Below are 24,197 nucleotides of genomic sequence, written 5' to 3' on the forward strand. Positions count from 1 at the left end.
AGGCGTCCGTCCACCCTGGCCCATATTGCAATTAAGTAAGGGGAACAACTCCTGCGGAGCTTTGGTGTCAAGTGTTTTTCTTTTCAGTATTCATTATCATAGTTAATTTAGTGCATGTGCATGTTTTACTGCATACTTTGTTCTCTTTTACGCAACAGTCTCAAGACTAAGAAAATTAACCAAATAAATCCTTTCTCCTTAATTCTTTTTACAAACAGTATTAAATGATTTAATCCATTTATCCAATGATTAATTGGATTAACTGTTGTCCTTTGAGTAAGAGTATTGCTAAGAACAGGTCCAGTGTTGAAACCAGGTTTTGTTATTGTCAAAATCATTTATTCCTAAATAGTTCACAACAAACATGGCGGCGCCCACATGGAAGCAGAGCAACATGCGGCCGACAATGTTAGCGCAGAAAGACAGAGGTGGAGTTTCATTTTACGGCTAGATTTATCCTTGGTTTTAGAGATATCGCATGATAAAATTGAATTTGTAGTTGTGAATATTCCGGACAGAAAATACTGCCAGGGATTGCTATGGACATGTCTTTTCAAGTTTTTGCAATGTAAACACGAAAACAGGTATTCCATGTCATTTTCTGAGATAACACATAGACACACAGAGACAGAAACACACACACACACACACACACACACACACACACACACACACTCATGCATACACAGGCACTTACATAAACTGACGCACAAGAGTGCGGAGAAGCACACACACACACACACACACACACACACACACACACACACACACACACACACACACACACACACATGTACGTGCACACGAAGAGAGAGAGATAGAGAGTTTTATTTTAATTTAAGTTTTAAGGAGGGTAAAGGATTGGTATTCGAGCAAAAAACATTTGTCTTTTTACGACCAGCCCTCGTCATGATGAAAGCAAAAGAGTGAGAGAGTATGAAATTGAAAACAGAAGAGTGATTTTTGGCTGACATTTTTCTCACCCACTGATTTCAGAAACACTGCAGGCTTTCAGAAGAAAGCTTCCAATCTTCAGTGTGAAGAACCACCTGCTGGCAGAGGTGTCCAAAGTGCAGACAGCCATCATTATCGGTGAGACGGGCAGCGGAAAGACAACACAAATCCCACAGGTTACATTTTATTCTAAGTCTATCATAGTAACATTAGTTTTCAAGTCAAACCCAAAGTTTGTGTGTCATCCCTGTGTTGAAGTTGAATGGTTAAAGGAATCAATGCAGTGTTCTAAATGATCGAACGTGTAGCAAAGACCTATGTACGCATACATGTAGATATTGAGTCACCCGTGACTCACTTTCTCTGTCCAATGTTCCAAATGTATACTTTGATTTGCTCCCACCAAGACTGCAGATCTTGGCAAACGCGATACGTAAAAACTAGATTTGATGACGTTACCCGTACACGTGCTGAACATACCACATCGAGATCCGTCGAATGACTCAATATCAGACTGCTAACCGTGATTACTACAACTAAGAATACTACAAAGTACAATGCAATAATGCTAGTATAATATCTGTGTGTGTGTGTGTGGCAAGGGGGGGGGGTGTTGGGTGGAGAGAGGGAGGAGCTAGTGCACATCAAAGTAAAATACTGTTTCATAGTTCACAGACATAAGGCCAAAAAAAAAAAGGTGTGGTAACGGTAACATAGCCAAAAAAAAATAGGGTAGGAAGGTAGGCAATCACTTTTTTTTTTTTAACTTTTTTTTCTAATGTGTACAAATTAAACCTACTTGACAGGGAAATAAGTGTGCGACTCGGGCGCTTTCGCTTTCATTGCGTTTTCTGCACTCGTTTTCTTGGGTTTTTTTGTTTGTTTTTTGACAAATGTAATAAAAAGTTATAGGGTCGGCCCCTAAAAATAGGGTAGGTCGGGTTACCGTAACCACACCTATTTTTTTTTTTAGGCCTAAGAAAAGTTATGCTGACCTGACCATCATCCCCTGTTTCTCTTTTCAGTATTTCCATGAGAGAGGGATGAGCAGACCAGGACAGATAGCAGTCACACAGGTCTGTAAGGCAAAAAAAAAAAAAAGTCTGTTTACGGTAACCCCACCGACCCTATTTTTTTCGCGCGACCCTAGACTTTTTTTTGGCATTTGGGAAAAAAAGAAAAAGAAAAAAATCCGTAAAAATATGGTTTTTTGGAAAAAAAAAAAAAAAAATCCCGACCTACCTACCCTATTTTGTGGGCCTATGTTACCGTAAACAGACCTATTTTTTTTTTGGGCCTAATATCCCTCAGTCAAGACCCCTAGTTTGTACAGTCACACAGGTCTGTAATATCCCTCAGTCAAGACCCCTAGTTTGTACAGTCACACAGGTCTGTAATATCCCGCAGTCAAGACCCCTAGTTTGTACAGTCACACAGGTCTGTAATATCCCTCAGTCAAGACCCCTAGTTTGTACAGTCACACAGGTCTGTAATATCCCTCAGTCAAGACCCCTAGTTTGTACAGTCACACAGGTCTGTAATATCCCTCAGTCAAGACCCCTAGTTTGTACAGTCACACAGGTCTGTAATATCCCTCAGTCAAGACCCCTAGTTTGTACAGTCACACAGGTCTGTAATATCCCTCAGTCAAGACCCCTAGTTTGTACAGTCACACAGAAGAAGAAGGTTTGTTGTTTGGGAGGTTGTTATAGACAGGTTTGACTGTAGTACAACTTACACAAGTGTTTGTACCGGCACGGTTGGCCTAGTGGTAAGGCGTCCGCCCCGTGATCGGGAGGTCGTGGGTTCGAACCCCGGCCGGGTCATACCTAAGACTTTAAAACTGGCAATCTAGTGGCTGCTCCGCCTGGCGTCTGGCATTATGGGGTTAGTGCTAGGACTGGTTGGTCCGGTGTCAGAATAATGTGACTGGGTGAGACATGAAGCCTGTGCTGCGACTTCTGTCTTGTGTGTGGCGCACGTTATATGTCAAAGCAGCACCGCCCTGATATGGCCCTTCGTGGTCGGCTGGGCGTTAAGCAAACAAACAAACAAAAACAAAACAAGTCAGGAGAGGCCACCTAAACCCTCCCTAAAATGCTAAAATTCATTTTTGGCTGGGGGGAGGGGGGGGGGGCTGCCCCTCTAGACCCCCCAAGCAAGGGCGCTGTCCCTGCACCCCGCCGGAGCCTTTGCAGCCCCTGGACCCCGGCCTTCCAAAATGTTCAGTCCTGGCAACATTTTGGGCTCCCACCCATGTTTATTTAGTTATACATTTCTTTATTAATTTTGTGTACTTCTTCTTCTGTTCTTCCTCTGCGTTCATGGGCTGAAACTCCCACGTTCACTCCTGTTTTTGCACGAGTGGATTTGTATGTGCATGACAGTTTTTTCCCCGCCATTTAGGCAGCCATACACCGCTTTCGGAGGAAGCATGCTGGGTATTTTTGTGTTTCTATAATCCACCGAACTCTGACATCGATTACAGTATCTTTTCTGAGCGCACTTGGTCTTGTGCTTGCGTGTACACACGAAAGGGGGGATAAGGCACTGGCAAGTCTGCACATTAGTCAACCTAGAAGATCAGAAAAATCTCCACCCTTAACCCACCAGGCGGCAGCGGACGGGATTCGATCCCACGACCTTCCGCTTGGGAGGCCGTCGTCTTACCACTAGGCCACTGCGCCCGTCAAATTTGTGTACAAACAAACGTTGATAATTGACCAGAGATAGATCTATAATATATTATAACTATTTTTAGGTATAAGTGTTATTGGATTTTGGTGCTGGATATTTCTTTCTTTTTTGTCCACTGGATCTGTTCATGATTTTTCAAAAAAAGATTTGACTAAAAGAACTAGGGTGAGACTGAGAGAGGAGTGGGTGAAGATCTGGGAAAAAGACGCTGGTTTTCAGTTTTAATCTGCCAGTTACTGATACAGCTGCAGCAGTTGATTTGACTAATTTTGCGTTATTTCAGCCAAGACGTGTGGCAGCAATCTCTCTCGCCCAGCGTGTTGCCTCGGAGATGGGGGTGGAACTTGGCCAACAGGTAAGGATTGATCACATACTCTCACGTTTCAGGTAATCACAGAACTGAAAGAAGCGATAACAGCCTAACAGGCAAACAGACATTTTCAAACAATAGACTTGTCCCGAGTTGTCATGGATCTGGATGTATTTCATATGTTACAGTGTCTAGTGTTTGCAATCTGTGCATTGCATTAAAGGTATTCTGTATCTTATGAATGTCATATAATCTCCCCCCTTCCCACCCTCTCCCTTCCCACAACCTTTATCCTTAGGCAAAAAAAATTAAAAAGTTGTATGTTTCTGGTAACAACTGGCTAAAAAAAAATAGGGTAGGTAGGTAGGGATTTTTTCTTTAAATTTATTTGTTAATTTTTTTTTGGTCAGGGTAGAAAATAACTATACAGTGACGCAAAGAGACTGGACTTACTATACAAAGAGAAAGACAACACATTACAAAACAAATGAGACAAAAGGGATGCAGGGTTATCCCCCTTGTGTCATCTGCCGTCTGTTACTTTCGTTTTGACGCTTTTTTGTGCTTTTTTTTTACAAATGCAATTAAAAAAAAGTCTAGGGTCGGCGGGAAAAAACTAGGTAGGGTCGGGTGACCAGAAACATACAACTTTTTTTTTTGGCCTTACGTTGTAGATGGTGTTGAAGATGTGTTGGTGTTCTGTCCAAGGTTGCTTTTCTTTTTTTCTCAAAAATGTAGTATTCAGGCAGTTTCAATACATTTTGTCATGCAATGCACTGAACACAAGGGTATATACTATAATGCTTAAGACAGAGCCCATCCTTTTATTCATCAATTTATTTAATATAAAACATACTCATGTCTGGATGGTGTAGATCCAGCCATAAAAATATGATTGAATTTTAAACTTCATTTCTTGCTGCGTAGAGGAACATTATTTCTGTGATTGGGATGAGACACACAGTACACAGTACATGTGTCTGCTGGGTTGTAAATGAGACATGTACCGTGTGTGTTTGTGTGCATGTATATGTGTGTGTTTGTATGTGTGATTGGGATGATGAACTTGATGTCCGTGCAGGTTGGTTACTGCGTGCGTTTTGAGGACATGAGCAGTAAGGACACCAAGATACGATTCATGACGGACGGAATGTTGCTGAGGGAGACACTGCTGGACCCGCTGTTGAAAAGGTGTGATACTGGTAAACTGGGCGGAGGGGCACGAGAAAGTTACCAGCCTGGTGAGAGTTAGCTGCAGTGTCGGATTGGTTGAACTTTAAGATTTGTTGTGATTTCAAAGAATCAGACCCGGCGGTTTGTTCTTACCCGTTTGGGTGGTACCTACTTTTGCTACGTGCACCTCATCCCTGGGCTTCAATTTGTCCTCCTTCATAACATTCACGCTGGTGGTACACGTTTTTGTCATTGTCAGAATGTGTGTGAATGTTCAAGGCAGATTCAGTTTGCGTCAGTGTGTGTCACTCACATGTTTGTGTCTGTGTGTGTGTGTATGTGTTTGTGCATGGCAAACTTCAGTTGTTCTCCAGAATCAAGAGAAACTTGAAGATACATTATTTGTTATTAATTTAAAGAACTGCACAGTACATGTGTCTGTTGGGTTGTGAATGAGATGTGTACCTTGTTTGTGCTTGTGTGTCTCTCTCTGTGTCTCTCTCCGTATCGTCTGTTTTATTGTATTTCCTTGCCTGCATGCACGTACCAGAGTCAAGCGAGGAAAAGAGTGAAAATAAAACACTCACATAATTATTATACTATGGAATCTATAAAGTAACATGTAAAATGTGTTGCAGATATGCTGTGGTGATTCTTGACGAAGCTCACGAACGTACAGTACAGACAGACATCTTGTTTGGCGTGGTGAAGGTAGCCCAGAAAAAGAGAGTCACTGCAGGGTTGCACCCTTTGAAGGTTCGTTGTCCACCTCTCATCATTTCAGGGGATACAAATCACGGACACATAAATTAGAAAAAAACACTCGCACACACACAAACCCTAAACAATAAAACAGACCATGCATTTCGTAGGGTCAGTATGAAGTATAGACACTAGATTTTGGTGTTTGAAGTTTTTCTTTCAGGCTAGGGGTGGTTTTTTTCTGCCTAAATGCAGCAGATGATAAAATAGTGCAACTCGCCCTCAAAGTCATGAAATAGGAAATATTACCTCAAATATTGACTCAGTAGTTGTTGATAATAAACTGTCACAAACAAAATGAAACGTGTTGTACAACTGGCTTGTGCTGCAATTGTGCGGATGACGCTTAATGTTAGTTGAAGCTGTTTTATTTGATGCCTTTTGCAGTGTTCCTTTTGTTAATTTAATTCATTTAATTACACCCCCGGTATAGGGGTGTGCATAGGTTTCGCTCGATGTGTTTGTTTGTGTGTTTGTGTGTTTGTTTGTGTGTGTGTTTGTGTGTTTGTGTTCGCATATAGATCTCAAGAATGAACGGACCGATCGTCACCAAACTTGGTGAACAGGTTCTATACATTCCTGCGACGGTCCTTACAAAAATTGGGACCAGTCAAACACACGGTTAGGGAGTTATTGGTGGATTAAAATTATACAAGGACTTATACAGGGACATCTTCATGGTCAAAGGGAAATAACCATTCTCACTCAGTCACTGCCACCAACTGAGAAGGTTATTTCCTTTTGACGGGGGTGTTTTTCCTACCTCATAGGAATTTCTTGTTTTTAATGATTTCATTTTCTTTTGTGTGTGCTTGTTTTTGGCTCACGTAAGTGTAGCCTATGCGATCGTAACTTTGTCTGTCTGTGCGTGCGTTTGTGCGTGCGTGTGTGCGTGTGTGTGTATGTCTGTGGTAGAAACTTTAACATTTCCGAGTCTATGTGTGAGTGGTTATCCAAGACTATGGATAAAGCTCGCATAAGATTACGTCACGGTCAAAAGTGTTTGACGTCAATTAATGCATCATGACTGCATGCCTCCCTGTAGTCTTTCTCTCTCGCGTGGTGTGTGTGGTCTCGGTCATTGTTATTTTGAGCGGGCCGAGACTATTTGGCAGTCGTGTCCCTGTAAGTAGGCTACATGCAGACACAGACAGATCTAGATCTAGTGTCTCTCTTTCTTGCACAGTCGTCACCTAAGCTTACTGTGTGTGTGGGTGTGTATGTGTGACGGAGTGATTGAGTTTGTGTTACTGTTTGTCTATTTCTTACTTGAGCCTTGAAGGCTTCGCCTCTTGTTTAACTGTGACCTGTGTGTTGTTTCCAGATCATTATCATGTCTGCCACCATGGATGTGGACCACTTCTCAGCGTACTTTAACAGTGCACCTGTACTCTATGTTGAAGGACGTCAGTACCCAGTGCAGGTAGGGTCATTGTTGTTTTTACTGTACTAGCTTGTACTAGCTTGTTTCCATAGGTATGTGTTTCCTTGTGTGCATGCATGTGTCAGTGCATGTGTGTGTGCGTTTTTTGTAGCAGTTTCCGTCAGTGTACAAGTAGTTTAACTTTAAGGATAAGATATATTAGTCCTGTGAGGTTTCTCTCATGGAAAATCGGGTTGCTTTCTTACTGGTTTATGGTTGTGTGTGCAGATCTACCACCCGGCTCAGGCCCAGAGTGACTACCTCCACGCCTCCATCGTCACTCTCTTCCAGATACACAGGAACCAGGACGCTGTGTGAGTACTCAGATGTGTATTTCCTTTGATATTTTGCTTTGTGTGGTTTGAGTCTAGAGCTATTTTGTAATTAGAGTTTACTTCATAAAGTGTCTGCAGTGATTCTTAAAATGATGGTACATTTACACATGTTAGGCCAAAAAAAAATAGGTGTGGTTAAAGCCATATGTACTCGATGACTATACACGCTAATTGCTTTACCAACAGCTGGAGACATGCTAAATTAAGTTCCCTGCAAAATATTGTGGTCTAGGACCCCTTCAATGTTGAGATATGTTAATTTTCATTTTGATCTGGATCGTCCTATTTATAGATTTGCCAACAGAGGTAGCGTTGACGCAAGGGAAATAACTCCGCGTCTTTGTTTACATCCAAAGTTTTTGAGACTCTAAAACAAGCTGTAATGCATGTATATGGTCCGCGCATGGCGACATATCGTCATTACATGGTCTTATGGTGCGTTTGACATCGATTATGGGCAAACTACACTTTGTAAACACGGGAGCGCGTACATATGCCTTTAAGGTAACATAGCCAAAATAAATAGGGTAGGAAGGTAGGCAATCACTTTTCTTTTTTTTTAACTTTTTTTTTCTAATGTGTACAAATTAAACCTACTTGACAGGGAAATAAGTGTGCGACTCGAGCGCTTTCGCTTTCATTGCGTTTTCTGCACTCGGGGTGTTTTTGTTTGGTTTTTTTCAAAATTTTTTCAATTTTTGTCCAATTTTTTTTTTTTTAACAAATGTAATAAAAAGTTATAGGGTCGGCCCCTAAAAATAGGGTAGGTCGGGTTACCGTAACCACACCTATTTTTGTTTTAGGCCTTATCAACAGACAATCTGAAAAACCAAGGTCTCACAATGAGAGAAGTCTTAACTTGGGGGTCTTCCAAAAAAGCACACAGGAGGGGGGGGGGGGGGGGGGGGGGGAGGGTCCATTCTGTGTTGCTGTTACTTTGGCTTCCACTGGGCTGCATGTATTGCCCCTAATTGCTCTGTGGTAAAATATTGCAAGAACACATACACACATAATGACATTAGTCCAAATGCCCACCCCTGAACTTTCTCCAGTTTAGCTATTTTGTGATGTGATTACTGATGACTCATTTTTGCTTACAGCGGTGATGTGCTGATCTTTCTGACGGGTCAGGACGAGATCGAGGCGGCAGTAAGACTGATACGAGACGCTAGCCGTAACCTGGAGCAGGGGTTACCTGCCCTGAGTGTCCTCCCCTTGTACGCTGCTCTCCCCTCCCACATACAGCTCAGAGTCTTCGATCCTACGCCTCCTGTAAGATTTTCAACAAGTTATTGTGATAAAAAAAAAAGAGCATTTTCTAATACAGTGGAACCAATTCTAAAGATTCCCCAGTTTAAGACCTCCTCCTTTTTAAGACCCTCTTTTCTCAGATGTTCTTTTCATAGCCCCTTTAAATTTACCTCCTTTTTAAGACCCTCTTTTCTCACATGTTCTTTTCATAGCCCCTTTAAATTTACCTCCTTTTTAAGACCCTCTTTTCAATCAATCAATATGAGGCTTATATCGCGCGTATTCCGTGGGTACAGTTCTAAGCGCAGGGATTTATTTTTAAATTTAATTTTTTTTTATTTTATGCAATTTATATCGCGCACATATTCAAGGCGCAGGGATTTATTTATGCCGTGTGAGATGGAATTTTTTACACAATACATCACGCATTCACATCGGCCAGCAGATCGCAGCCATTTCGGCGCATATCCTACTTTTCACGGCCTATTATTCCAAGTCACGCAGGTATTTTGGTGGACATTTTTATCTATGCCTATACATTTTTGCCAGGAAAGAGGGATCTTTAACGTCCACACCCCAATGTAGTGTACACGAAGTCTTTTCTCACATGTTCTTTTCATAGCCCCTTTAAATGTACCTCCTTTTTAAGATTCCCTCCCTTTTCATACCTGATTTTGGGCGGGGATGTAGCTCAGTCGGTAGCGCGCTGGATTTGTAGCCAGTTGGCCGCTGTCAGCCTGAGTTCGTCCCCACGTTCGGTGAGAGATTTATTTCTCAGAGTCAACTTTGTGTGCAGAAGTGTCCGAACACCCCCGTGTGTACACGCAAGCACAAGACCAAGTGCGCACGAAAAAGATCCTGTAATCCATGTCAGAGTTCGGTGGGTTATAGAAACACGAAAATACCCAGCATGCTTCCTCCGAAAACGGCGTATGGCTGCCTAAATGGCGGGGTAAAAAACGGTCATACACGTAAAATTCCACTCGTGCAAAAAACACGAGTGTACGTGGGAGTTTCAGCCCACGAACGCAGAAGAAGAAGAAGAAGAAGATACCTGATTTATTTTTATTTTTGAAGGTCATTAAAGGGGGGGTTCCACTGTACTTTGATTTTGTTTGTTTGTGTGAGTACACGCAAGCCATTAGTAAAAATAGAAGCGTAAAGATCAATGCGTCAGCTCTGGCAGCTCTGACCCAAAGGGTTGTGGGGCAGGAATAAAATCAAACATTAGTCAGTCCGTGAATCCATTGTGATGAGGAGAAAATGATTCTGTGGATGATTTATACCAGTCACTCATAATGAAGCTAGTTTTCTCAGACGAATCATGGGAACACATTCACAGAGGGAGCTTGGCTGTACGTCATAGACATTGATGGTATCAGGACAAGGGATACAACTGAGACGGTTCTGTGTACGCAGCTTTTGAAGTCTGTGAGAAATGCCCTCTGTGTGTGTGTGCTGTACAACAATATCATTGGTGTCTGATCAAGTGAAATATCATCTTTATTAGATTCTTTTAACGTAGTTGTAGTTGTTTGGGAGAAGGAGAAGATTAGCAGTACCCAATGGCAAAGTTAGATAACTTAGTGTGCTGGTGCCGCTATAAAGAAACATCTTTCTGTTTGTGGTGCTGTTCAGGGTCACAGAAAAGTGGTGGTGTCGACCAACATTGCGGAAACGTCTGTAACCATCAGCGGGATCAAGTACGTCATCGACTGTGGCAGAGTCAAGGCAAAGTGAGCAACCGTTCTTTTTTACCTCCCTTTGTTCCTCATGCTTTCTTACTTTCTTTTGTTTTGCATGCTTTCTTAGACATACGTATATATGCATGAAAACATGTAAGTGTAGATTTGTGTGTGTATGTCTGTGTGTGTGTGTGTGTGTATGTGTGTGTCACTGTGTGTGTCACAAGGTAGTGGGTTTGAAAGTGAATTTGAGTGAATTTTTTTAAAGATTGTGACCCCAACTTTGACCCTACGCCCTTTATCTCAGTCCTGATAAGTGAATGGAATCATCATGTGACATGTGTTTCAGAGTGCACAACCCTCACAGCGGCCTTGACCTTCTGCGTGTGGTGCAAGCGTCCAAGGAGCAGTGCGTGCAGCGGTCAGGGAGGGCGGGGCGGGAGGGACCCGGCTGTTGTTATCGGCTCTTCACGGAGCGAGAGTTTGAGCGCTTCAGGGCCACCACTATGCCTGAGATACAAAGGTCTGGGGTCAATCTTACAACTGTTGCAGTAAAAACACAAATTTTTAAGACCTCCACAAATCTGAGAAAATCGGGTCTTAAAAAGGAGGGAGTTGTCTTATAATGGGGGTAAGTTTACAGAGGTTATGAACAGAAAGTTGCTAAAAATGGGGAGGGAGGGAGGGAGTCTGAAATCTGGGGGTCTTAAAAGGGGGGGTTCCAGTGTATTTAGAATTTTACCTAACAACAGCATGTTGTTTTTAGCAAACAATCAGCTTGACCTTACCTTCAAACGTAGGGGATTCACTCGGAAAATGTGCATGTGTGTTACACGTCACTTGAGATTGCCACAAGTTCTCAAACGTCGTATAGTTGTGTTCTTTTATTCTACGTCGCCCGTCTTCGCAGCAGCAAAAAACAACTCGTCAAATTGAGTTCGAGGATTTATTTAGCATTCCATACATACAACTGCACATCGTAGCAGAACTCAGAGTAGAAGCTTTTATATATATATACAAATCGCGCTGGCCTATATAGCAAATACTCAATCTCGAGAATATTCCAGACCGAACATGATACAACTACATTATACGAGCCGTCTATGGACTAGAACAGTGACGTTCTCTGTGACGTACATCAAAAGCGCCGACGCACTTAATCCGAGCGAACCCTACTACTCAAAACAAAGTGGTAAACAACTTGTTTTGACAGGACTAGAAAGTTCACCTGCATTCTCGTCCAAACATAAATATTGTGTTTACAAAACATAATATCGGTACTTTCCCACAAAGTACAAACAAGTCAACCACATGCAACACACAAAACCGAACCAAAGCTCAGCAACGACAGCGTTTCCTAACAATGTGTCTGTCACACACATGTACACAGATGATTGTTTCTGTTAGTCATAGATGAGATCCGAAAATTCTGCCAGTTATAGACGTGCTACATTTTTAAGACCCCCCTTTTAAGACCCTGTTTTCTCAGACTTTCTGTTCATAGCCTTTGTAAATTTACCTCCATTTTAAGACTCACTCCTTTTTAAGACCTGAATTTCTCAGATAACTGGAGGTCTTAAAAGGGGGGTTCCCTGTAGCTCATTCTCACTCTCAGTAAACTGGTGTTTTTTTTTCTAGAGAGTGCAGACATCCATCAAACAATAGAATTGAAAAAGAAAGAAGAAAAGGTTAGGGTAATCCAAAATAAAAAGTTCTGAACTGGAAGTGTCAATTTTAGTTGTGTCAGTAATATTTTGAAAGATTGGTTTTTAAAATGTGATTGTTGAAAGAAGTGACTTTAATGCAGTCCTAGCAAAATGCATGACATGTGATTGTTGAATGAAGTGACTTTAATGCAGTCCTAGCAAAATGCATGACATGTGATTGTTGAATAAAGTGACTTTAATGCAGTCCTAGCAAAGCATGAGATGAGATGTGTATGTTTGTGTCACAGGTGTAATCTGGCGAGCGTGGTGCTGCAGCTTCTGGGTTTGAACATCACTCGCGTCCTAACCTTTGACTTTATTGACCCCCCGGCAGAGGACGTGAGTAGCTGTGTGCGTGAGGCTGTTGTTTAACAGGTGCAGTTAGACTCTTAGAGTCTAGACAAGAGGACATTAGTACTGCATTTGTAAGAAAATCAGGTTGCAGACCTGTTTACCCTTACGATTTTGGCGTAATTTATTACGATTTTCTGCAAAAAAATACGCCATTCCGCTATCCGTGTCAAGACTACGATTTTCATAAGGCCTAAAAAAAAAATAGGTGTGGTTACGGTAACCCGACCTACCCTATTTTTAGGGGCCGATCCTATAACTTTTTATTACATTTGTCAAAAAAAAAAAAAAAAAAAAAGAGTGCTAAAAACGCAATGAAAGCGAAAGCGCCCGAGTCGCACACTTATTTCCCTGTCAAGTAGGTTTAATTTGTACACATTAGAAAAAAAAGTTAAAAAAAAAAAAAAAGTGATAGCCTACCTACCTACCCTATTTTTTTTGGCTATGTTACCGTAACCACACCTATTATTTTTTTTGGCCTAAATAAAAAATAAAAAATAAAAATTTATTTTTTTATTTATTTATTTTTTTTACATCAACTCACATGTTTGGCATTGTTTTTTTCAATGGCAAAATGGGGTGAAAAAGCACAGGACTGACCAGAGATCATGTCTGTCTGATGAGACGCTGGAGAGCCTTATTCTAGTGGTGAAGTCTCGCCCTCACTCATTCGGCAAGCGCAAGTACAGTAGAGAAGCGCTTGACACACTGAAAAAGGCCTACTACGAGCAAAAGAAAAAGAATCAGTGATGCATGTGCTTTTGATGTGATCTTCTTTGAAATTATGATGACTACAAAAACTGACTGATGTGTTTTGTTTGTAAATGATGGATATATATGTGCATGATTGCGTTTCGCAGACACAGTTGTCATGTGCCGCGGCGTTGTAATTGGCGACGAATGCTGGATGATTACTATTTTTGTGCCAGGATTACTATTTTTGGGGCTGAGCATTACTCCAAAACACTTATGGGGGTAAACAGGTCTGAGGTTGTAATATACTGTGGCCGGGTAGCTCAGTTGGTAGAGCACTTGACTTGTGATCCGAAGGTCACAGGTTCGAATCCCGGCAGGGACGGACACTGGTTAACTTTTTGTGCAGACTCAGAGACGGCATCCATGTTATCCAATCAGCGGCGGCAGTCAACTTTGCCCCAAATCTCAGAAATGGCCACAAAGATGACTGTCTAATACCAGTGGATTTCTGCGTTTTTGTTGTTTCTTTCTTGATGGTGGATGTTGACTGCAGTGTGCCTGTGTGTTTTGTGCAGGCCATAGTCAGTGCCCTGGAGGAGCTGCATCAGCTGGCGGCAGTGGAGGGTATCAATGACTTACAGGTCAGTCTCTTACAGTTAGGCCAAAAAAAAAGGTCTGTTTACGGTAACATAGGGTGAAAAAATAGGGTCGGTAGGTCGGCTTTTTGTTTTGTTTTGTTTTTTTCCCATTTTTTTTTCTTTTTTTTTCTCCCCTCTCTATGATGTTTCACAGTTCATTTCTTCTCATCAATCCCTGTTTTTGCCCAACATCTTCTTCTTCTTCTTCGTTCATGGGCTTAGGCTCCCACGTTCACTCATGTTTTGAGCACGAGTGGAATTTTACGTGTATGACCGTTTTTACCCCGCCATTCAGGCAGCATACGCCGATTTCGGGGGATTTGCCCAACATAACTATAAACAGTACTTTGAGCTTACCTCCCTTCTGTCGTCTGCTGTTTGAGCGCAAACAGTTCTATTTTGGATGCGTTTTTTTGTTTTTTTTCAGACGATCCAAAAAAAAGATTAGGGTCGGGCCTAAAAACTAGGGTCGGTCGGGTTACCGTAAACAGACCTTTTTTGGGGGGGGCCTTATACAGTGGAACGCCCAACTATCCCTTGTACAAAGGACACTCATTCTCTAGGCTTGCACCAAGTGTAGCATGTCATGTTAGATACCACTGAACCTACGTCTTTAGAGGCAAAGAGGGTCTTGGGAGTACTAGCTCATGAGAGGTACCATTGTAAGTACAGTGAAACCTGTCGTAAGCGTGCCCGGTTTGAGAGTGAGGCTTTTTTCCTGACTTTACTATGGAACGTTTGTGTCGGCTTCCTTCTTCATTATTTTTCAAATGAATTTATTTATTTCAAATTGTTGTCTGTCAAAAAGAAAGTTACATTGGGATGTTGTTTGTGACTGTGTGTGTGTATTGGGATAACATTAACAAGTACGTTTTTTTCTTCTTTTCTTTACAGGTTCTGAAGGCCAAGAAGCATATTTTGAGAGAGACAGACATCAAGGTAATTATACGTTATTTGCAGTCGAGATGAACAATGACTGTCAAGATCTGTGTCAAATGTCATATTTTGATTAAAATGACAAAGAACATTTTTGTATAGATCCATATTATTATTAAAATTGCTTTCATTTTTTGATGAGTGAACTCACACAAACATGCACCTTTTTTTAAAGTCTCGGCCAACCACTTAAACATGAGTTTAAGTCATCCTCTGACGTCACATGGTTCAAAGAGCTGAAATCCAGTGTTCTTTATCACAGTTATCATTGGCTGAGACGGAGGTTAAATGAATCATCTTGGAAGTAATTGAATGTAACTGCTGTAAACTTGAGAATCTGTTTGGTGTCATGATTGTGAGGTGTTGAGAGTAGGAAGAGACTGTAGCCTAAGGATGATATTTAGTTTGTTTTCCTTGTAATATTACAATGCATTTAAATGATTATGATTTGTTTTGTTTGTATTGCAGCTGACCCCTTTAGGCAGAAAGATGCTGGCCTACCCTCTGGAACCCCGACTGTCCAAGGCATTGCTCATTGCTAACGACTACACTTGTCTGTGAGTACCCTATTCTTCTTCTTCTTCTGCATTCCCGTTGCCATCCCACACTGTCAGGTTCGTTGACGTGACGAAGTTTGCAGTTCGCCGCAGGGACTCTGCTGTGCCCCACAGTTTCTCCCTGGTGACCCTGCGAGTCAACTGTTTCTCTATGGTGACCCTGAGAGTCAACAGTTTCTCTATGGTGACCCTGAGAGTCAACAGTGTCTCCATGGTGACCCAGAGACTCAACAGTTTCTCCATGATGACCCTGAGAGTCAACAGTTTCTCCATGATGACCCTGAGAGTCAACAGTTTCTCCCTGGTGACCCTGAGAGTCAACACTTTCTCTATGGTGACCCTGAGAGTCAACAGTGTCTCCATGGTGACCCTGAGAGTCAACAGTGTCTCCATGGTGACCCTGAGAGTCAACAGTGTCTCCATGGTGACCCTGAGAGTCAACAGTGTCTCCATGGTGACCCTGAGAGTCAACAGTGTCTCTATGGTGACCCTGAGAGTCAACACTTTCTCTATGGTGACCCTGAGAGTCAACTGTTTCTCTATGGTGACCCTGAGAGTCAACAGTTTCTCTATGGTGACCCTGAGAGTCAACAGTGTCTCCATGGTGACCCAGAGACTCAACAGTTTCTCCATGATGACCCTGAGAGTCAACAGTTTCTCCATGATGACCCTGAGAGTCAACAGTTTCTCCACGGTGACCCTGAGAGTCAACAGTGTCTCCATGGTGACCCAGAGACTCAACAGTTTCTCCATGATGACCCTGAGAGTCAACAGTTTCTCCATGATGACCCTGAGAGTCAACAGTTTCTCCATGGTGACCCTGAGAGTCAACAGTTTCTCCATGGTGACCCTGAGAGTCAACAGTTTCTCCATGATGACCCTGAGAGTCAACAGTTTCTCCATGGTGACCCTGAGAGTCAACAGTGTCTCTATGGTGACCCTGAGAGTCAACAGTTTCTCTATGGTGACCCTGAGAGTCAACAGTTTCTCTATGGTGACCCTGAGAGTCAACAGTTTCTCTATGGTGACCCTGAGAGTCAACAGTTTCTCTATGGTGACCCTGAGAGTCAACACTTTCTCTATGGTGACCCTGAGAGTCAACAGTGTCTCCATGGTGACCCTGAGAGTCAACAGTTTCTCTATGGTGACCCTGAGAGTCAACAGTTTCTCCATGGTGACCCTGAGAGTCAACAGTTTCTCCACGGTGACCCTGAGAGTCAACAGTGTCTCCATGGTGACCCAGAGAGTCAACAGTTTCTCCATGGTGACCCTGAGAGTCAACAGTTTCTCCATGGTGACCCTGAGAGTCAACAGTTTCTCCATGGTGACCCTGAGAGTCAACAGTTTCTCCATGGTGACCCTGAGAGTCAACAGTTTCTCCATGGTGACCCTGAGAGTCAACAGTTTCTCCATGGTGACCCTGAGAGTCAACACTTTCTCTATGGTGACCCTGAGAGTCAACAGTGTCTCCATGGTGACCCTGAGAGTCAACACTTTCTCCATGGTGACCCTGAGAGTCAACACTTTCTCTATGGTGACCCTGAGAGTCAACAGTGTCTCCATGGTGACCCTGAGAGTCAACAGTGTCTCTATGGTGACCCTGAGAGTCAACACTTTCTCTATGGTGACCCTGAGAGTCAACACTTTCTCTATGGTGACCCGGAGAGTCAACAGTTTCTCTATGGTGACCCTGCGAGTCAACTGTTTCTCTATGGTGACCCTGAGAGTCAACAGTTTCTCTATGGTGACCCTGAGAGTCAACAGTTTCTCTATGGTGACCCTGAGAGTCAACAGTGTCTCCATGGTGACCCTGAGAGTCAACAGTGTCTCCACGGTGACCCTGAGAGTCAACAGTGTCTCCACGGTGACCCTGAGAGTCAACAGTTTAGGAATATAGAAGAAGGTTTGAAGAATTATAAACAGGAATGTAGCTCAGACTTAAGCGTGCTTGAAAACTGGTCTGTCGTGATCGTGATGGCTTTCACGCTATAGGATCAGCCAGAGATTTATTTTCCAGAATCAGTTTCCTTTGCTTTCCTTGTCTGTGTCAGAACATCCCCAAAAGCTCCCATCTGCACCAAAAAGATCTAAAGTTTGCAGCAACATTTTAAGTGCTAGGAAAACGCATAAATACATGCATGTATAACATTGGTAGTGTGATACCATCACTGCATGCTTTTGTTGACCCCCCCCCCCCCCCCCAAAAAAAAAATGGAAAAAAACCAAAACAAAAACACCACTCTTAAAAATGATAATAACTCCTAAATTACTTCAGCAATTTACTTCATATTTGGTGTACATTAACTTGAGATATTGTATGATAATTGTTCACACTTTTTTCAAGTTTGTATGTCAATGTTCTGACTTTATGCTCTATATTCTTAAAACTGTGTGAAATTAGCACCCCACATCTCAAGCTAATGTACACCAAATATGAAGTAATTCGCTGAACTCATGTAGAAGTTATTAGCATTTTAGAGAGTGTCATTTTTGAGGTTACCTCCCATCGCATGTTTTGCTGTCAGTTGCATTACCTCTGAGCTGTTGAGGACCCGCTTAAATGATAAATGGTGTATGCTATTTGAAAAAACACACACCACCTTGTGCAGTTTGATTATTTGTTTCTTGCAGGGAGGAGATACTGACCATTGTTTCAATGCTGTCGGTGGACTCTGTCTTTGTCAACCCTGCCAACAAGGTAAGCCTCAGTGGTGTGTGTGTGTGTGTGTGTGTGTGTGTGTGTGTGTGAGTGTTAATGTGTGTTAATGTGTGTGTGTGTGTGTGTGTGTGTGGGTGTGTGTTTGTTTGAGTGTGTGTGTGTGTGTGTGTGTGTGTGTGTGTGTGTGTGTGTGTGTGTGTTTGTTTGAGTGTGTGTGTGTGTGTGTGTGTGTCTGCGTGTGGGTGCATGAGTGTGTTTGCTTGCATGCATGTGTGTGTGTGTGTGTGTGTGTGTGTGTGCGTGCGCGTGTGTGTGTGTGTGTGTATGTTTGTCTGTCTGTCTGTGTGCTCATGATATGTCCTGGCTTATGTTGGGTTTCCGTCAGCTGTCAGTGCAGCTCTGACATGCAGGTCTAGAATGGCATGAACTCACTCATCGATTTTGACCCGTTGATTTTGTGTTGACTTGTTCAAAGTGATATAGTTATTTTTGTTGACTCTGGCAAGATCCCTGTTCACACAATGACCCCTAAGGGTCGGTGTGCCTACAAGTAGTAACATTATTACCTGTAGGTTAATTTTGCATTGCTCATTTAAAAGAGAAACAAATGGAAAAAAGAATCATCCTGCATGCTTTTACCATATTGTTATTCTTCTTCTTCATGTGCTGTCTTTGTAAAGTTTTCCTACAAAAGCAGTCTCCTTCCGGTTGTTTGTTTGAGTTCAGGTGCAACAATAACAGATTCGTGTGCCAATTATTCTTACTGTGCATTGTTTGGCATATCTTTCTTTCCGCCTCTCTTTTGAACCAGTGGCTGCCGACAGCAGAGAAAGAAGCTTTGCTTTTTTTCAGGCTAAGTGTGTGAGTGCAGGAATGTTTTCTGCATTAGCATTCCAGATAGCATCGGCTTTTCTCCTTAGATTTGGCGTGGGTGAGTCTGTCTCATCAGTTGTGGTTTGGGTGAATCACTTTTCACTTGATAGTTTTTTGTAGTTTTTTTTTTTAGCTACTTAGAGGGAGGGAGGGAGGGAAGGAGAGAGAGAGAGAGAGAGAGAGAGAGAGAGAGAGAGAGAGAGAGAGAGAGAGAGAGAGAGAGAGAGAGAGAGAGAGAGAGAGAGAGAGAGAGAGAGAGAGAGAGAGAGAGAGAGAGAGAGAGAGAGAGAGAGAGAGAGAGAGAGAGAGATGTATACATGCACCTGTGCGTATCTCTGAGATTACACTACTACACTGATTTGAAAGGAGGAGGGCAGGAGAGAGAGAGAGAGATGTGTGTATACATGCACCTGTGTGTATCTCTGAGATTTCACAACACTTACTGATTTGAAGGCAGGAGGGCAGGAGAGAGAGACAGAGACAGAGATGTGTGTACCTGTGTGTATCTCTGAGATTACACTACATTTGAAGGGAGAAAGGCGGGAAAGAGTTCCGATCTCGCTGTTTTCGGTGATCACAGAATATACTAATGACTGACGCCTAGTTTTTTCAGCTTTTTAAGAATTCTGTTGTAGTATTACAGTCCAAACCGGCAGTTACCTGTCTGAAGCAGCCGAGTCGTGGTAATGACACTCCGTGAGTGTTGGTGGTACATGTATTGCATCAGTGCGGTCTGTGCTGTGCAGACGCTGAGCAGAGACATACATACAGTTCTATCTATGTCTCTGCGCTGAGTGAGTAATTCTCAGTGCAGAGTGGTGCAGCAAGCTTTATTCAGCACGTGCTGTCTGTGACCAGAGACATGGAAAAAACTCAATGTGTGTCAGTCTCTGTATATATATCTCTGCTGTGACAAACCTGTCTGTGAAGAAAGTCAGCCCAGTAACTATAAGGACAGGGAGAGGAGTGGTATTGAGAACATGGAGTATACCCACACAAAAAGATGTCCCAAACTGGTGTCACAGTCGCAGTTGTGGAGGAAAAACAAGGCTGTAGCGTTAATTGTTATCACTCTTATGTGGGTTTATTTTTAGAACTGCTTCTTGAACATTCTCATGCGCGCCGCTTGTGTGCACCTACACAAACACACACTACACACACACACACACACTCTCACAAACACACAGACACCACACACACACACACCTTTCGCAACTGATAAAAATATCAGTGTTTTGATTTCTGCCAAGTACCGAGAGGTGCTTCCAAAGAGGGCTTCTGCGTCGTATCAAAACTGGGTCAGGCACGTGGAACACGATAATTTTTCACTACTCCCCACGCCTGCTGTCTCAGTGTGAGTACCTGGCGAAGAATGCCAACTTGTTGTGTGGCGAATTTTGGAATCCAGATTATTGCTGAGGCCGCAACGTAGGAATTAGGTATGAGTCAACCGGTTCAAAAATAGCGATTTCGAAGTCTCAGGAATAGAAGCAGAAAATTCATTTACTTGGATTGCTGAAGATGCGTTACATTTCTTAGTGGTGATGTATGTGTCTGTTTGGGAAAACGTCGTCGTTCGTTTTGTATAAAAGTAATGCTATGCAATACTGCGTCTTTTGAAACGCATCGGCACAGCCAAAATGCGGCGTAATATTTTAGGAGACACAGACACGTATTTCTGGATATGCCGCGCCGTCTATCAAGTTGACAGTGATGGGTTCGTAATTATTGTTTTTGATTAAGTGTCACCCTTTTGACGAAACTGACGCATTTTTGACACTGAGTAAACTTTTTATCTATAGACCCTTTAATATTCTACGTCTCGTGCATTTCTGTAATTTGTGGTTTTGTTCGCCCACTGGTGAGTTGTATTAATAAAAGCGGTGAGTTGTATTAATAAAAGCGGTGAGTTGTATTAATAAAAGCGGTGAGTTGTATTAATAAAAGCGGTGAGTTGTATTAATAAAAGCGGTGAGTTGTATTAATAGAAGCAGTGAGTTGTATTAATAAAAGCGGTGAGTTGTATTAATAAAAGCAGTGAGTTGTATTAATAAAAGCGGTGACTTGTATTAATAAAAGCGGTGAGTTGTATTAATAAAAGCAGTGAGTTGTATTAATAAAAGCAGTGAGTTGTATTAATAAAAGCGGTGAGTTGTATTAATAAAAGCAGTGAGTTGTATTAATAAAAGCGGTGAGTTGTATTAATAAAAGCGGTGAGTTGTATTAATAAAAGCGGTGAGTTGTATTAATAAAAGCGGTGAGTTGTATTATAAAAGCGGTGAGTTGTATTGATAAAAGCGGCACACTGTCGACACACTTTTGGCACACTGAATTTTGTTTAATCTGGAACCTTTATTTTAGTCATCAGCATATAATTATTTGCGCATTTCTGTTGCTCTTGGCTCCGTCCGTCTGTGCATGATTTTGTTAAAGAACAGAAGGAATTTATCGGACGGATATTACCCGCTATTACGAGTTAGTCGTGTGACAAATTAATGTTACCATCTTTTGCCATGGCTTTGAAGGGATATTACCTTTAAAAAAAAGTCCCTCATATCGCTTCCAAAGTTTATTCTATAAGATTCTGCGAAACACATAATGCTAACACGCATGAGGACTGCCTTCGCTTTGTAAAGCCTCTTTTTGTGTGCGAGTTTGCCGCGCGCGCGTGTGTGTGTGTGTGTGTGTGTGTGTGAATGCGCACGTAGCCTACGTACGTGTGTGAGTGCGTGTGATTATGTGTGTTGTATGCGCGTGTGCGCGTGCACATGCTGACGGAATTGGCGCCTTTGACGCATCGGCCGATATTGCACCCAATTGGCCGACAGCCTTACATCCTGTGCAGTGTTGTTTCTGCTATCTACACTAATCTGCGAATTGCTGTTACGTGGTTTTGCGGTAATTGAATTGGCAGGGTGCATGTATTTTGCCTGAAATCAATGTGACCTGTCTCGGCAAGCCTGTGTGTATAACGTGCAGGTAATCTGTCTGTCACTTTGCTGCTGTCTGTGACTGTCTGTCTGTGTCTGTCTGTCTGTCTGTCTGATTGGTTTAAACAAAATTTTATTCAGAATTTCTTCGCATGAACAGTTCGAAACACACAGCTAGGACACGCACTCAAGCAAATGCTTATATCACGTGACCAGAACAATACTAAATTACACACATTTTCGTAATGGTGGACATAACAACAATAAACCAGAAGAACAAATTGAAAGAATGGGGATGGGGAGCTAAATAGGATTGACAGTCTCACAGGTTTTGCCTGTTTCTCCCTGGTAGGTGTCTACGTGTGCTAGCACAATTAGTCGTTGTTTGATAGTGTTGATTCTTGATGATTGTATAGATTGCTGTTAAACATCGCTGTGGATGGTTTTGAGGTACATTTGTCAGTTTTGCCCTCTTCACTTTTCTGGGGGGGGAAGGGGAGGGGAGGGGTATCCTGAAATGCTCAGAAATGAGCGCGCGCGTGAAACAAAACCGACCAACAAACCATCCAAAGACTTGAAACAAACAATGAACAAGCTGCCAACAGATTGCAAGTTACGCGGGCGATGAATTTTGTTCACCTCGTCAGTGCAACCCAGTCCGTACCCTCTTTGACCTCAGCTATTTCACTTGAAGTGAACAGTGTTACAAGATCCAACACCACCAACACATCGCACCACCCCCCCCCCCCCCCTTTCACCCGCCGGTGTAACACGAAATTTTTACTCCACGAAAAATTTACTCCGGAGTAAATATTTCGTACGAAATTCTTACTCCGAGTACACTTTTCGTACGAGAAAAGAACTCCCCAAGGCACGAAAAAATGACTCCCTCCACGAAATTTTTACTCCCCATTTTTTTTACTTCCAGTAAAAATCTCGTGTACGCAAAAATGGGATGCGGGCGAAGGGATACTGCCAATAAGTGATCTCGCGCACACGAATGTCGCGCTACCCTCCTTCCACCACCAAGACTAACAGGGGACAAGGGAGTAAAAATTTCGTACACCTGGCATGGGAGGTTAAATTGCTCGTGTTGGGGTGAAGTAATTTATTCGTTATTTATTCGTCAGGGGAGTAACATTTTTGTACGAAATGTTTTATCGGAACTCACCTGTCTTGGGGAGTAATTTTCTCGTGCAATGGGGGAGTGCTTTTTTCGTAAAGGGAGTAACTTTTTCGTACGAAATGTTTACTCCGGAGTAAAAAATCTCGTGGGAGTAATTTTCTCGTGTTACACCGGGACGCTGACCCGGCAGTATGTAGTAGTGCTATCAGTGTTTATGACGTGGCGTTAAACACCTTGCCCTCATTATCGGCAGCTAGCAGGCTGATGAGCTCTCGCTACCCTATAATCTTACGGACTCGGCAACACCATCTCAACATGATGTTGGTCTTCGCGGAGCTGGTATTTTGCCTCTGTGGCTGGGCTCAGTGGCTTTTCAACCTGTTGATTGATTGCTAGATCTTAACGTGGCATGTGAAGGTCTATACACATTTGTGGCCGATGGGTTGTGTTTTTATTCAGTTTATTGGTGTGTTTTTTACATTCAGTCAAGTAATGACTGGATGTTTAAGCGAGAGCTGAGAGCGAGGTTTGTCTCCCGAGGTATGTGTGTGTGTGTGTGCGTGTGCCAAGTATATCTCAAAAACTACTGGACGGAATTTTATGAAAATTGTTTTACACATTTTTGGGGAATGTGTTGTTTATCTCCGATTTTTGATAGAACTATTTGCTGACGTCATAATTGACCGTTTGCAAAACTGAGTTGCACTGTCACGGTTAAATGTTTTCATCAATTTTCTTGACATTTTGTCACACAACCTTCGACCCAGTCCGGACTATGGGATTGAATTCTTTTGGTTTACGAGGTTTTTTTTTCACAAACATCATGTTCTCTTTTTTTCTCAAGTTCTTTCTTTCATTTGGCCATAACAATCATACAAGATACCACCTTTTGATGAAGAAACGATTGAACAGTTAGAACTTGATGAGATGCAAGGACAAGGTCTGCCATCAAGAAGCGCCGCTGCGAACACTCCACTCTATTGGACAGTCGACCACCATGTGAACAGGATGAGGACTCATCTGCCTTTTACCGATAAGCCGCGTTAGACTTCGTGCCGGGCAGACTTTTAAAGGCTCACATTTGACAAGACCTTGCCCGTACACCTTTGCTTTTCCGTTGTATGACCTTGTTTCA

General features: G+C 42.5%; 1 protein-coding gene across 1 annotated transcript in view; it reads left to right on the forward strand.

The window, feature by feature from the left end:
* The first annotated feature begins 358 nt into the window (after nucleotides 1-358).
* Nucleotides 359-24,197, forward strand: part of LOC138961093 (ATP-dependent RNA helicase DHX33-like) — a 38,135-nt gene continuing 14,296 nt past the window's right edge. Inside the window, exons 1-17 of the mRNA XM_070332690.1 lie at nucleotides 359-428; nucleotides 997-1,130; nucleotides 1,980-2,030; nucleotides 3,935-4,006; nucleotides 5,043-5,152; nucleotides 5,773-5,890; nucleotides 7,221-7,319; nucleotides 7,548-7,633; nucleotides 8,755-8,926; nucleotides 10,544-10,641; nucleotides 10,940-11,113; nucleotides 12,545-12,635; nucleotides 13,919-13,984; nucleotides 14,876-14,920; nucleotides 15,386-15,474; nucleotides 18,106-18,172; nucleotides 23,548-23,588. Of these exons, the coding sequence (XP_070188791.1) occupies nucleotides 365-428; nucleotides 997-1,130; nucleotides 1,980-2,030; nucleotides 3,935-4,006; nucleotides 5,043-5,152; nucleotides 5,773-5,890; nucleotides 7,221-7,319; nucleotides 7,548-7,633; nucleotides 8,755-8,926; nucleotides 10,544-10,641; nucleotides 10,940-11,113; nucleotides 12,545-12,635; nucleotides 13,919-13,984; nucleotides 14,876-14,920; nucleotides 15,386-15,474; nucleotides 18,106-18,172; nucleotides 23,548-23,588 (1,577 nt within the window). The 5' untranslated portion in view covers nucleotides 359-364. The remainder of the gene's footprint in view (nucleotides 429-996; nucleotides 1,131-1,979; nucleotides 2,031-3,934; nucleotides 4,007-5,042; nucleotides 5,153-5,772; nucleotides 5,891-7,220; nucleotides 7,320-7,547; nucleotides 7,634-8,754; nucleotides 8,927-10,543; nucleotides 10,642-10,939; nucleotides 11,114-12,544; nucleotides 12,636-13,918; nucleotides 13,985-14,875; nucleotides 14,921-15,385; nucleotides 15,475-18,105; nucleotides 18,173-23,547; nucleotides 23,589-24,197) is intronic.

Source organism: Littorina saxatilis, linkage group LG3 (genome assembly GCF_037325665.1).
Source record: "Littorina saxatilis isolate snail1 linkage group LG3, US_GU_Lsax_2.0, whole genome shotgun sequence".
NCBI lineage: Eukaryota > Metazoa > Mollusca > Gastropoda > Littorinimorpha > Littorinidae > Littorina > Littorina saxatilis.